At 40.0% G+C, this 13,317-nt stretch overlaps 1 protein-coding gene across 2 annotated transcripts; it reads left to right on the plus strand.

The window, feature by feature from the left end:
* Positions 1 to 75: 75 nt before the first annotated feature.
* Positions 76 to 11,928, plus strand: LOC105391012 (homeobox protein vnd). 2 transcript variants are annotated; one of them, XM_011562418.3, is made up of 3 exons: positions 76 to 346; positions 8,375 to 8,550; positions 10,830 to 11,928. In XM_011562418.3, exons 1-3 carry the CDS (start codon positions 78 to 80, stop codon positions 11,381 to 11,383), a joined length of 999 nt encoding a protein of 332 aa, XP_011560720.3. In that variant the 5' UTR covers positions 76 to 77; the 3' UTR covers positions 11,384 to 11,928. The 2 variants fall into 2 exon arrangements, with proteins under 2 accessions (XP_011560720.3, XP_011560719.3); XM_011562417.3 differs by lacking the exon at positions 76 to 346 and adding an exon at positions 6,068 to 6,744.
* Positions 11,929 to 13,317: the final 1,389 nt, after the last annotated feature.

The following is a 13,317-nucleotide window of genomic DNA, read 5'->3' on the forward strand; positions in this document are numbered from 1 at the left end:
AAAGTCCCACGTATCAGGGGAAAGCTGCTCGATATGATAACGATATTAATGATAAGGGCAGAGCCATCGATTTATCGATGCGATTATATCAGTCCCGTTGGTGCCTCGGAACCCGCGCCTCTAGATGCAATAGACAATTTTATATTTTTCGCGTGATTTGTTACCGGCCAGTAGGTGCGGCCTGTTTGTACAGTGCGTGTTTTGAGTGTCGGATGATGAGAATGATGGGCGACGGGGCTGACATGGGCTACGGAGAGTACAGTGGCGGCTACATGGACAACAGCTGGGCGATCATTCCGCCAGAGTACATGCCTCCTGAAGAAGACTACAGATACAACTCGTATGCGTGAGTAGAGATGAACTTGCTCATAGTTGCTAAGTACAATTTGTAATGTAAGTATAGTTTTATATGTCTAAGAAAAAAACTTGGGGGTGCGATAGCATTTAATGCCACGGGGTCGTATTCAGCAGGGCTCTGATTATACTGATAATGAGTGAGTGCTTTGTAATTTATTAATTTAATTTATGTTTCTCAAACTTTATCATACCTACATAAATTTAAGTACTAATTATATAAAATTATATGTCCTGTCAGTACCTTTACTTTATTTGTAAGATATACTTATTAATTTTTAAGTAAATAGTGCAGTGTAACCGTCCGAACCACGTAAATAAAATAACAACATACAAAATTTATTCGCCTAAAATGAAACTTTGCCGTCGGCCGACGGGCAAACAAGTAAATGCTTAAAGGTACCTACTGCCTCGCGATAACCCCTAATAATAGTTAGGTAGGTAGTATTAAAAATACTGTAGACATTTAGCTACCGAATTTTCTATACATATCTACAGGCCCTATATATTAACATATTATATTGTCATTAAACCATTGTTTTTATGTAAAAGTCTTCTAGCGGAATATGCGAAGATTATGTAGTAATTAAGTAACTAAATGCCTCTGCCAGTAGTTAAAATTGGTTACTTATGTGTTTTCAGGTATTAAATTATGTAAGTACTTAACTGAAAATACGTAGCAAACACCCATACTTTATGCCTTAAAACTTATTTACTACTTCGCTTGAAGTCGTCGGCTCTCTACCACAAAAGCATCTATTCTATTCTACCACATAAGCATCACATCAATAAATAATTGGCACGATGTCGGTGGATTATTTCACAAACCATTATGTACTGAGGTCTTGTAGAGGTAGAGTAGTCGGCACGCGAGCTGCAATACGGCGGTGCCTCAGAGTGCACACAAATGCTCCTTACATTGTAGTGTTGGTACTCTGTGCTAATCATGTTTTATGAGGCATTTATTGAAGTTGCAACATTGCTTAAAATCTCTGATTTTGCTTTGCTGGTAGTCGAATTTGTATTATTTGACGATTGTGGAAGTTTTCAACCTACTATGGCAGTTTTATTTATTGTTAAAGTATCTCTAGCTAACATAAATTAGCATACGTAAAAATTTGCAACGTCGATTAGGTTAGTTTGTCGATGGGTATAGGCTAGTACTCATTCAGTAGGTATCCCGAAAGTAATGATTGTTGACACAACAAGCCTACGGAAAGTAGGCACTGCCTATATGTAGTGTATGCTAGTGAGCGGCGGCGGCGGAGGGTTGCGTGCGGCGCGCGCGAGTGGAGCCTCCAAGTACCATCGAGCTGGTCCGCCACCTGCCTCGTTCCCAGGCCTCCATCCTACCCTTAATTGGTTTGGAAATCCTCTTCGCAGTAGCGTGCCGCCAGACGTTTAGACCCCGCTCGCCTAACCAGATTGCCATAACAAAATATTCGTGAAAACCCATCGACTAAACCTCATTTCTTTTCCGGTAGCAGAGCCAGGCTTCCACCGTCGTAAATTCACGATAAGTAGCGAGGTGGTGATGGTGTCATGTGTGCGACTGTCGTTTATTTTTGGGTAACCCGACTCCGGTCACGAAGGCGAAGAGGGAAAGTTATGTTGTTACTTACAGTCATGTGAAAAATGTTTTATGTCCTTGACTGCGTAAAGTTAGTTATGTAGGCGAAAATCATATTCTTTAGTAAAGATTAAAAGTTAGTTAATCAGGTTGAGTCGGTAACAATGTATGTTGAATGTTGTTTGTATTGCCTCACTAATGCCGTGTAATTTGTCGCGGCCGGGGCTGGCGGCTGCGGCCGGCTGGCACCGACGGCACCGCGACTCGCGGGCTACACATCTCCATTATACTTTTACACAAATTACTTTCCTATCTTTCCTACGATCAGCCCCATTATTTTATCATTAGTCTATTGCGAATACAGAACCGTCTTTTTAAATTCGGCGCCTAATTATACGTTTGAAACGGTATATTAAACGGTTTATGTCATAACTTCATTTTGAAAGAGGTCGACTGTCTGCTCAATTTGCATAACAATAGCTTGGGGATTTTTATGTTGAAAACATTTGGTTTTTATTGAGTATTCATCGATTTTTACGTCAAGGTGTTCCGATCGGAGGGCGGAGGTCGGAGGGCGCTGCGAAGAGTGAACATTTACAATAATTCATTATCCACCCCTCGATCCCTCAGTACTCTTTACAACATATTGCATCTGCTCTGATCTAATCAGCTAAATGAAAGCAAGGATTGTTGTTGGTCCTTTACTTTGTTAGTCAGTAATTAACTATCATTTATGTTTTGATTTTGTAAAATTTGCCATAGATGGATCTTATTCACGCCTTATACATATATTTCCTTTTAAAAAAACACATAGCAAAAGGCACAATATTTGCGTCCTATCCCAATCCATCCATCAACTGTGTTCCCATAATTACCGATCAATGAGCGACATCCTCGGGGGCAGATCGGCCATCAATCGGGCGACACGGTCACCGGCCGCGCAGTGAGCCGTGGAGGCGAGGGCGGCGGCACCTGCTGCTGGCCACGGTAATCTGGCTCTGGTTTCTGAAATGGCATGAACAAGTTAGATGTGCAGATGAATTTTGTTTAAGGTGCTTAAAAATTGAACTTATGTGAGAACAAATGAAACTTTTTTCTATAAAAAAGGGTTATAAGAAAATATTTTGAAATTTTGATTTCAGTTTCGGGATTAGATATAACATGCTGCACATGTAGGTTTCGGCTTAGTATACCCTTTTTGCAACACCCTGTATATTTGATTCCAACTTAAAATAAATCAAATATATTTAAAACATATTGCTCATTCTAAATTCTAAGACATATCCATGAAAATTTTCATTTAAGGAAAATAAAATCTGTTGCTATCAAGGAAAAGCATAATTCAGAAAGCTTTCCACAACTTCAGTCATAAAACGCTGAAAAGTTTAGCTGTTTGTTCTTGTGTTTTCGCGTATACTGCGCGGGGGAACCCGGGGGCCCACGCAACGATGGTACGATAAATATTTTTTAAAACGCAGTCTCAATAAGTCAATTAAACATTTCGTGAGTTGCGCGCCACTTGGGGGAGTTCCCAATATAAATAATTGCCCTTTGTTGTGATGCGCTTTCATCGGCCGTGGCGTCGCCAGGTGGTTACTCATCTATGCGGTAACTTGGTAAAGATCTGATTTGTTTGGTTTGTATGGGAGGTCATTTTTAGACCGGCCATGCGTACACAATTTTGATATGATCAGTGAATGTTGTGTAGAATAGGCAAATTCTATATGCTTATCTGTGCATTTTATTCTAAACTATCCAAAATCTAAGTAAAAGTTTTTTTCGGAATAATCGTGGCCATGAAATAAAGGTTATCAAATCATCAGGGTGTAATATTTAATTCCACTGACATAGAGCTTTTACCCATTGCGAATATGACCAGAGTGCAGTCATAACTAAGAATAACGCTGTTCATTCAGTAAGCTGTTACGGTGATACCCATTAGGTAAATAATAATTATGAATTAGTTCTTAGATGTATTTTTCAATCAGTTCTTAAGTGGATTTAACTAAAAAGTACTATTAAACCAAAAAAACACCCGAAAAAACAGTAAGAACTTACCTTATGAAACGAGAGAACAACTCTGTGTACACCTGCATAGAATTATTACCTGAAACGGTATTTTGAATCCTATTTATATAGATAACTACTGATTGACACATGTTTTGACTTCAGCGTGGGATTTTAAGTTTTAATAATTACAAAGGTACTTGGAAATGGCCGATGTCTCGCAGTGGATGATTAAAAGAGCTAGTGGTTTCATAAAGTACCTACTTACTTAAATATACTTTAAAAGGCCATAACAATACAAACACTCAGTTCCAAAATGCAACTTTTAACTATAGCTGTCTTGGTTTGACAGACATGATTTCGTCGACCTTAGTTTAAAGTTGTCTGAAACACAATAGGTATGTAATTGTTAATAAAGTGAAAATTATTAAGTACCTACTTGGCACATTTTTAGTTCTTAAAAATTTGCATCAATTACTTACATTTAAATATTCATGTACCAATTAGCACGGAAAGTTTTCATTTATCGGCCAGTCCAGCCTTACTCTTATCAGTCTTTGTCCTGAATAAAGTCTCCGTTGCACACCTGCATGTCGTAAAACTGATACTTAGCGCCATTGTCCAGTGCTTAAGTACCTTCTTTTGTTCTTATGAACTCATCTAGCCGTCTAGGCTAGGAGGGTGGCGGTCGAGTAGCGTAGTGATACAACGGTAAACAAACGAATTCAAGGGTGTCTTAGATAAACAAAAGTAAATAAGAAAAAAATATTAAATCTTTTATGTGTGTGTGTACAAATAAAGAATATTCTATTCTATTCTAAATATTTGGTAAATTCTTTAACTGTAACTTAGTACCAATTAGTATTTTTTCTAATTTACATTTTAGTTGTAGTTCCTTTAACTTCCTCATAAGTAGAATGTACCAAGTCAAAATAAGAATACGAGTAGTAAAGTTGGCAACTTTTAAATAAAACTGTTGCATTGTAATAACTATGTAAACACCGAAGACACATCCATTAATTAACTAACTTTACAAAAGCTGTATCTAACGAATAAATGTATTTCGACTTGAAAATGCCGCCGCCGCCGTGCTACGCCGCTCGTAGCCAGGCGTTACCGCGTAGGCCTACGAACGTAGCAAAAAGCTCACCGTTTCTTTCCAGCGCTAAGTGTAATTTTAAATATTAATTTACCGCTTTACATACAAATAATATATTACAAGTTTTAATTGAAATTTTATACCAATCTTAATACAAAACAGTACCTAATATAAGGTATGTGTTTAAAATACATCCGTCAGTGACGCTAAAGATATATATGACCTTTTAATTAACTTAATTTTAACTTTGTTGGTAAGTAAAAACGGCGAAAAGCAAGTATGGATTTGTCACATTTATTCAACAATGTTACGGGAAGCCTCGTTAAGCTTTGCAAAGTGAAGTGCTTTTGTTTAAAACTTAATCCTCTGTTGCACACCTGCGCGCCATAAAACTAATTCGCATTGTTTTATTGTTTGCTACAGTTTTTTTAGTGTACTTAGTACCTATGTAGGTCTGTTTTGTTGATCGCCTGCATATCTAGCTAGGTTTGCGGAGGAATTTTATAGAGTTTCTATAATAATTTACTGCACTTATTAATGCAGTGTCTCAGTCAACCGTGGTATCGATACAGACATTGATATTATCATAAGTAAACAGTTGGTTGCTGAGGACAATAGACGCCTAGGTAGTGGAGTACAGTCAGAAACAAAAGGATCTGCACACGTGTTCATCGTAAAACTGTAGCCAGTACCTGTTCCCGGAAACTTTACTCTTCTTACGATTATTGTGAAGGCTTTGTTTAGAAAACACAAAATGTGTTAAGTATTAGCACATGTGCAGGCTAAGATAAGAATAGGCGAGAAGTGGCCACATTTGTTGGGGTTTGAAAGCTCTCTACAAGCTTTTTACAAACTGCAAAACTTGCAACCGATGTTTAATTTATGCCCGCTAAAGATTCTTTTAAAGATTTAAATGAAGAATGCATTTGAAATTATTTTATTTAAATAGGTTTTATTTTTCAATTGGATTTAGCTTAGAACTTCTATTATTCGATAATAAGTAGTGAAGTTATTGTATCAATTCAATGCGAGTACCTACTTCAGAACAAAATAAATTATTTCAATGCAGCGAGTGCAAAATAACAATAGGCTTTTGAAAATATAAACTTTAGCTTTCTACACAAACATGGTCGCCATCGAACAAAAAACATTTCAATTATTCCCCAAACACGCGGGCTTACACGGACTTAATAAAACACTCCGAGTGAAAATCGTTATTCGCCATTTAGAGCGGCGTCCATAACGAACCGGCCTCAACAATGGGCTTAACGCTCACTCATTACAAAAAGCGACATAACATAACGCGATCCGTCGAAAGCTTCTCTATTCAGAGAGTATACTCCAGTTTTTTTTTCGGGAAGGCAGCGGGGATTGGTCGGGCGCGGCCCCGCCCAGCGGGTGGAAGGCCGCCATTGGCCGGGTGGATAGAGCACCCTTAAGCCTGAGGGCGCTCTCGGCACGAGGGCGGTGTTGAGCGGGAGTGGTGCTCGAGGGTTGTTCAGTGCGGGCGCGACTCCGCTAGTGACTGCACGTGTCGTGTGACTATGATCCCGAAGGCGAGCTCCCCCGCGCGGGACGTGAAGGGCTCGGGGCGCGCGTCGCCACCGCTGCTGCCGCCGGGGCTGCTGGCGTGGAGCCCCATCCTGCTGCCGCCGTGGGGCCCGGCCTTCCTGCCGGCGCTGTACCCCGCGGCCTTCCGCTCCGCGTTCCCCGGGTGAGCATCCTCATCACCGTCCCAGTGCTTTACGGAAATGTATTAGTGAATGATTTGTGTTAGTGGATGATAGGGAAAATTTAGTTTGTTGAATTTTTTAAGTGATCGTCGTGCTTTGAAGTAAGCTCTGAAATTAAGTAGGTAGGGTCTACGTGCGGATTTCTGTTGTTCATGAGTGTGTTACTTCGGTGCCCTGATTTGGATAGTGCATATTTTATTCACTTACTTATATTTATATTAAATTCATTGATAACTTGATGAGGAATTAAGTGTTCAAAAATAAATCCATTAACATAATGGACCGTCACTGGTTTAAATGAAACGGCCGGCGGATTAGAAATAATTATTTCAGGCACCGAATGAAACATCCATAAAGCTACATAAATGTACCTAACTTGCCTACTTTAAATAGGTACATTGAGATGAGACCATGTCTATATAATTATGCGTCTACCTATTATAAGTATTTTTTTAATTAAAAAGCTCATTCTCAAGCTTCGTCGGTCAACTGTTTGACCAACATTTAGCGTATAAATGCAACAACACGGCAAGTTATCACTCTCGCTTCACTGTCTCGAACATTCGGAGGAATCGCTGGGATCCTCGTGACAGTTTCTGCACCTCCTGAGAGAATGTGAACAGCCTCGTTTACAACCTGCGGAGCCGCGCCGCCTTTCAGCGAGTCACGTACGGGACACAAACCTCTAACACAATAAAACTACACACTTGTCGCGCTCTATCGCCTACGCTTTACAGTCTAAAGTTGACTGATGAGATTAACAGTTGTCGTCGGCATTTCACACAGTCAGTGATACTTTTAATAGACAGTACTTGTAATACAAATGCTGGGTCCTTTCATAGGGGTCACGTATTCTGGAGAGGTCCTCAGCGGGCGGCTACACGAAAGATTTTATGTTTTTATTCAATTATACATTCTTGAGACGTGTTTTATTAGGGCCGTCAAGTGTTGAGTTTGTATCCATTATGGATGAACATTTTACGTGCGTCTGCGTGTTTATGGAGAGTTTGATCCCTTTGTTGGAAGGTTCTCTTTATTGACTTCGCGTTTTAATCTGTTAGACATGATTTGGCTGTATTGCTTACAAGTTTTAACACAATATGTGCATAGATAATAATACCTGGTATATTCTTAGTTAACTTAGTACTCTTACACTTATTTTGTTTTATTCATGAAATTTTATAAGTGTGACCGGAAGCTGTAGTAATTAGTCCCCACTCTTCACTCAAGTGGTTTTGTCATTAATCACGTACCTTTGTTGTGAGAGAACAAAGAATCCCAAGTAACCAATTCTAAAAAGTTTCAATCCGATCTTTACCAAAACATTTATAGTAAAATAGCAAAACATTCATTGACTTTCATCTACTTAGTTACTTGTAGGTTAGGCACATAGCAGATATCTTTGCTTTGTGTGTATTTTTGAATTAAGGAACGGCTATTTCCAGTAGCTTATCAATTATTAACAACCTAAGGCTGGACTAGAGTTTATGATCATGGTGAGAGCATATCCTGCAAACATACCAAACAAACCCTAGCATAGAATTCTACCACCGCAAGAACGACACATCGCCCCAACTCCCACCATCCATTAACCAGCCGTCTCCCCCACAGGCTGCTGGACAGCATGAAGATGCCGGGGCAGCGGCCGGGGTTCCAGATCTCGGACATCCTGGGGCTGAACGAGGGCAAGGAGGAGGCCGCGGGCAGCGCGCCGCCGCCGCACTACGCCCATGACTACCTGCGCCACCACCAGCCCTGGCTGGCGCTCGACCATCATGATACTAGCGGTAAGTTACTTTATGTATACTAAAGTCTTGAGGTGAGGGCCTGTGACGCTCCTACAGTCTAACCGTCAAATGTCAGATAAATTGGCCTATGGAATGTCAGCCACAGGCCGTGCGCTGGAAGCCGCTGCATCAGTGATGCTCGAAAGGTTACATTTATGTAGAAATTGGGTTACTAGTTTTAAGTGTTTATATCACAGTTAAACAGACGGTTCAACTGAATCTATTTTGTATTCGTGTTTTATTATTATGCTAACTATAGCTATTAAATAATTTACCGTTGCCGTTGCTTGTTAAAATATTGCAGGTCTTACACCTTATAGCACCCTACAGCAGTCAAGTAGGATAGCAGCAGATATTTAACCTCCAAAATAGTATTGTCTTGAATTAAGTTGTATATGTAGTATTTGCAATAAATTGAGAGTGGTTTGGGAATTCATAATAATCTTAGAAAATGTAGAGTATTTCATTGATAAGAGCAACTTGAGATAAATTTTATAGCAGCTTTCCATCAGAGTGAGCCTACTCTATGTATGAGTAATGAGTAGGTCCTTGATCAAGCACCAATATAATACCCAAGTATAGGTACTTTACTACTGTAAACTTATTTCCTAATAGTAGGCCTAAATATTTTGCCATCAAATTCAATTTATGTTTTTGCCGCAGCGGATGGCTCGGATTTTCAGCCTTTTATAACTAAAACCTCAAAAGTACATCATTTAACGTGCGTGTTTTTGTTGTAATTCGATAAATAATCAATAACCGAGTCTCCCGTGGCGCAACTATTTTATTTATCTCTGTTATCGAAGTAGGCGAGATGCGGCCGTCACCGCCGCGCCGTATCTTGCCGAACTGTTTATCTGAGCTCCACTTCAATCAATAATTCTGATAAAAAATTGCCCATCACCGAAGTTGTATTCAAATAATCCACTTGTAGTATGTAAGTAGCGTCTATGAAAGTCGAATTTTATCAAGTGTAATGGGCCCACTCGAATATTTATTCGATTTGGTAGTGGTGTGGAGAGCAGCAGATTACATTCAAATGCTGCTCCAGTGGAGTGCGGGCTAATCTGCGTGTCATTAATTATTTTTATCGTTTTATCGCCACTTTTGGCACTCGGCGACTCTTGTCGATTGTTAACATTAACTTGAAGTTGTCTCGTTTGTTGATCGATTGCTTGTTCAACACTTCACGAGCATTATACCTGAAGAAGCAGTAACAAGCTACTTAAATGGCTAACACATATTTTCTATTATCCGTAGTGAAAATAACGTCTTTAGAGTTAAAGTACGAACCAAAACAGAACGATTCATAACAAATAAGTAAGTAATTTCGACAATATCGAGATTTGCTATATCAATTCTCATGATCCCGTAGCGAAGTTTTACATAAATCGCAGCAAATCATTTAGCGGCAGATTGACAATAGATACAGCGTCGCATCACGCCCTACAAACAGGGGTCGCCACTTACATTGTTTAACTTTGCCGAGGGTGCAACGCGGAACAAATTTGTCACCAATAGCGGGTGCTTACGCCCTTGTCACAGTAACCGGCAGCTGCAAATAGCTATCAATTACACCGTGTTTGCGGTTGTTGGGGACGCCATTCGTTGCTCGTTCCTTTCAGCTTCGCAGTTACAGAACTCACTGTGTAATTTGATACGTAATTAATTACACATAAATTGAAGTAAGATCAATCAGAATTTCTTATTAAAATAGATAAGTAGATATCGATTGGTAGGGTTCTAGAAAATCTGTGCCATTATCTACTGACAATACCACCACCTATTTGATTGGCTAGTGTGTTATCAATTATCATTATCAATATGAGCTAGGCTAGGCGTCTTTGTTTAGCTTAAAGCAATAGGTATAAAATTGATAATTTAATTGATGATTCACCGTATAATGAAATGTTTACCTAGCTACCAGTCATGCTTGTACCTATTGTTTAACTTGAGCCTTAACGTGACATGATCTTACACTTTATTAAATTTCCTCTCGGCCTCGTTGAACAATAGCGAGGCAGCTGGTGGGAGTGCCTCCTCCCGCCCCGCGCCCCGCACCCCTCGCCCCGCCCAGCCCGGCCCCGCCACCACTCCCGTGAGAAACAAGGGGTGAATCACTCATGCACTGTGATTCTTTTCCATCACGCTTTGTATACCAATATTTGACAATGTAACCCTCACTTAGCTTAGTGCTCTTTACGATTTTATTTCACAAGCCGCCATATTTAAAAACGGCAATCACAATCGTAACTTACGATGATTCTCCTTTGTCGCAGGTATCTTGGGCCAGCAAGCGAGTCCGGACAGCACATCGCGTGCCTCCGAGGTGTCATACGTTGGCGTGTCCGCCTCATCACCCCCGGGCACCTCCCGCGAGGAGTATGAGGAGCACGAGCTGGAGCACGACGTCGATGATGATGACGACAAGGAGCAGCCGCCCGGCGACCCCAGCATGGTGCACAAGAAGCGCAAGCGACGCGTCCTGTTCTCCAAAGCGCAGACGTACGAGCTAGAGAGGCGGTTCCGCCAGCAGCGGTACTTATCAGCTCCTGAGAGGGAGCACCTGGCGTCGCTGATCAGACTGACCCCCACACAGGTGAAGATCTGGTTCCAGAACCACCGGTACAAGACGAAGCGCGCGGTGCAGGAGAAGGGCGGTCACGAGCTGGGGTCCCTTTCCTCTCCGCGGAGGGTGGCGGTCCCGGTGCTGGTGAAGGACGGCCGGCCGTGCGGCAAGCCCGAGCTGCCGCCGCTGGGCCTGCTGCCCCCCTACCCCCCGCACCCCGCGCACCCGCCGCACCCGCACCACCAGCCCGCCTGCTGGTGGTGAGCCCGGGAGTACTAGTCCAGCAGCCGAGTTTTTGCAGCCGTACCACCATCGGTTTATAGCGCTGCCAACTTCATACTTCAACTTTGAATATCAATTAAGAAAGTGAACTGCAACACTTTGAGATGGTGGTACTGGTACGGCATCAAGTTGAAGCTTTTACGAACATGTTTCGTGAATAAGTATTGTATCTCGTTCTGACATAGTCAATTGAAAGCGGAATATGTGGATACAGTTGTGTTTAAGGTTTCAATGTCCGTAAAAGTTTTAACAGGCTGCATTATTTATTGTAAGAAATGTTGAAATTAGGTTTTGGATTTTTGTTATTGAAGATTTAAAATTCTGTTGAAAATTACTCGAATACTACGAAAGTATAAGTCGAGTCCAGCTTATGGATTCTCATTTCGGACTAATTAAGGTTGGAGTTCCTACTTGTTTGTAAATTAAGAGTAACTTATATAGTGGAAACCCTATTCCTCTCGTGCATATTTCTGTGTCTCTTATATCTATGACTTGTTCCATTCAGATGTGATTAGAAAATAACATTCCAGTTAGTGTACATTTTGTAAAAAGTCTTTGAAGATGTAGCCAATAAGTAGTTAAATACATATAGATACCTATTATGAAAATGACCAGATTTTATCAAATGCAATATTTAGCCTTAAGAAACAGTATTATCATAGTCCAATATAATGTTTAAAGCTATTTATATGAAATGATGAATATTTCTTTAGAGTTAAGCGAATGTATAATATTATGCTGTATATAAGTTAATTGTGTGATAGTTACCGTACCTTATGTACTTAAGACATTTTATCTGTATGTATATGTTTATCACAATCATGGTGACATCATGTTTAGTAGATAGAAGTGAATGTCGTTGCATTAACTGGACTGAATTGATTAGAAAGACTAAACCAAATCTTATATTATGTAGTAAGATTCGACTCTAAATCTCCATTGCAGTAACCTTCTAGTATTTTTATGTTTTCCTCGGGTTAGTCTATTGAACATTTGAGTATGATAATAATTAGAATACCATACTAAAGTTACATTACCTACCCGTATTATTATAACATTCCAAGTTTTACCTTTTAGAACTTACATATAACTGTAATTAATAATTATGTATCACTTATATCTATGGTGTATATTGAAATGAATAAATTATAATTATATCTATGTGTGTTTTTCATTAAACCATTTCACGTTAAATTGAGCTGATTCCTGACAAAACGAATTAAAATATAGGCACTGTCAATACAATAGCACGTTTTCGTTTCAGCAGTAGGTAAAAAGTTTAAAATCTGGGCCTTCAGCAACGTCGACACGTTGTCTTGTGTAATTTTAGGGCACCCGCACCCTTAACTCCTTTATGTTGCAATCTTGCAATACACAGTCAATTATATACATATTTGGTGTGCACTGAACAGTATAGGTTTTATAAGTTTTATATTTTAAAGCTAAATAGCTTAGCATTGTGACAAAAGTATGTAGCAGCCTACGCTATACATGCACTATAATAATAAAAAAATATTGGATTGCATATTTCAAAAACGCCAATCTTAATATCTCACCTGCAAATCCTGCAATAGGTAGTTAGTTTAGCTTTGGCTCGTCACTGGGTACCTGTAGTTCAATAAACTAAATATTGACATTTGCCGTCCTTTATCTAATCGCGGCGGAGAGTACGACAGATAGCCGCGACATCGCTCCGACCTGGTTTCAGGAACATTATTCAGGAGGACACAGCGTTAGTAAAACGATACTCAACTCGTAGTAGGTAATTATATTGGTGCTATTTGGAAAGAGCATGGAGTATAGGTATGTTTAAATAATTGTGACCGGGTCATATTTAGAGATTATCCCCCTTATTCATAAAAAAGTTATTGGACGCTTTAGCTATTGAACTGTTTTGTCACTCTCTGTCAAAGAAC

Source organism: Plutella xylostella, chromosome 18, assembly GCF_932276165.1.
Source record: "Plutella xylostella chromosome 18, ilPluXylo3.1, whole genome shotgun sequence".
Classification (NCBI taxonomy): Eukaryota; Metazoa; Arthropoda; class Insecta; order Lepidoptera; family Plutellidae; genus Plutella; species Plutella xylostella.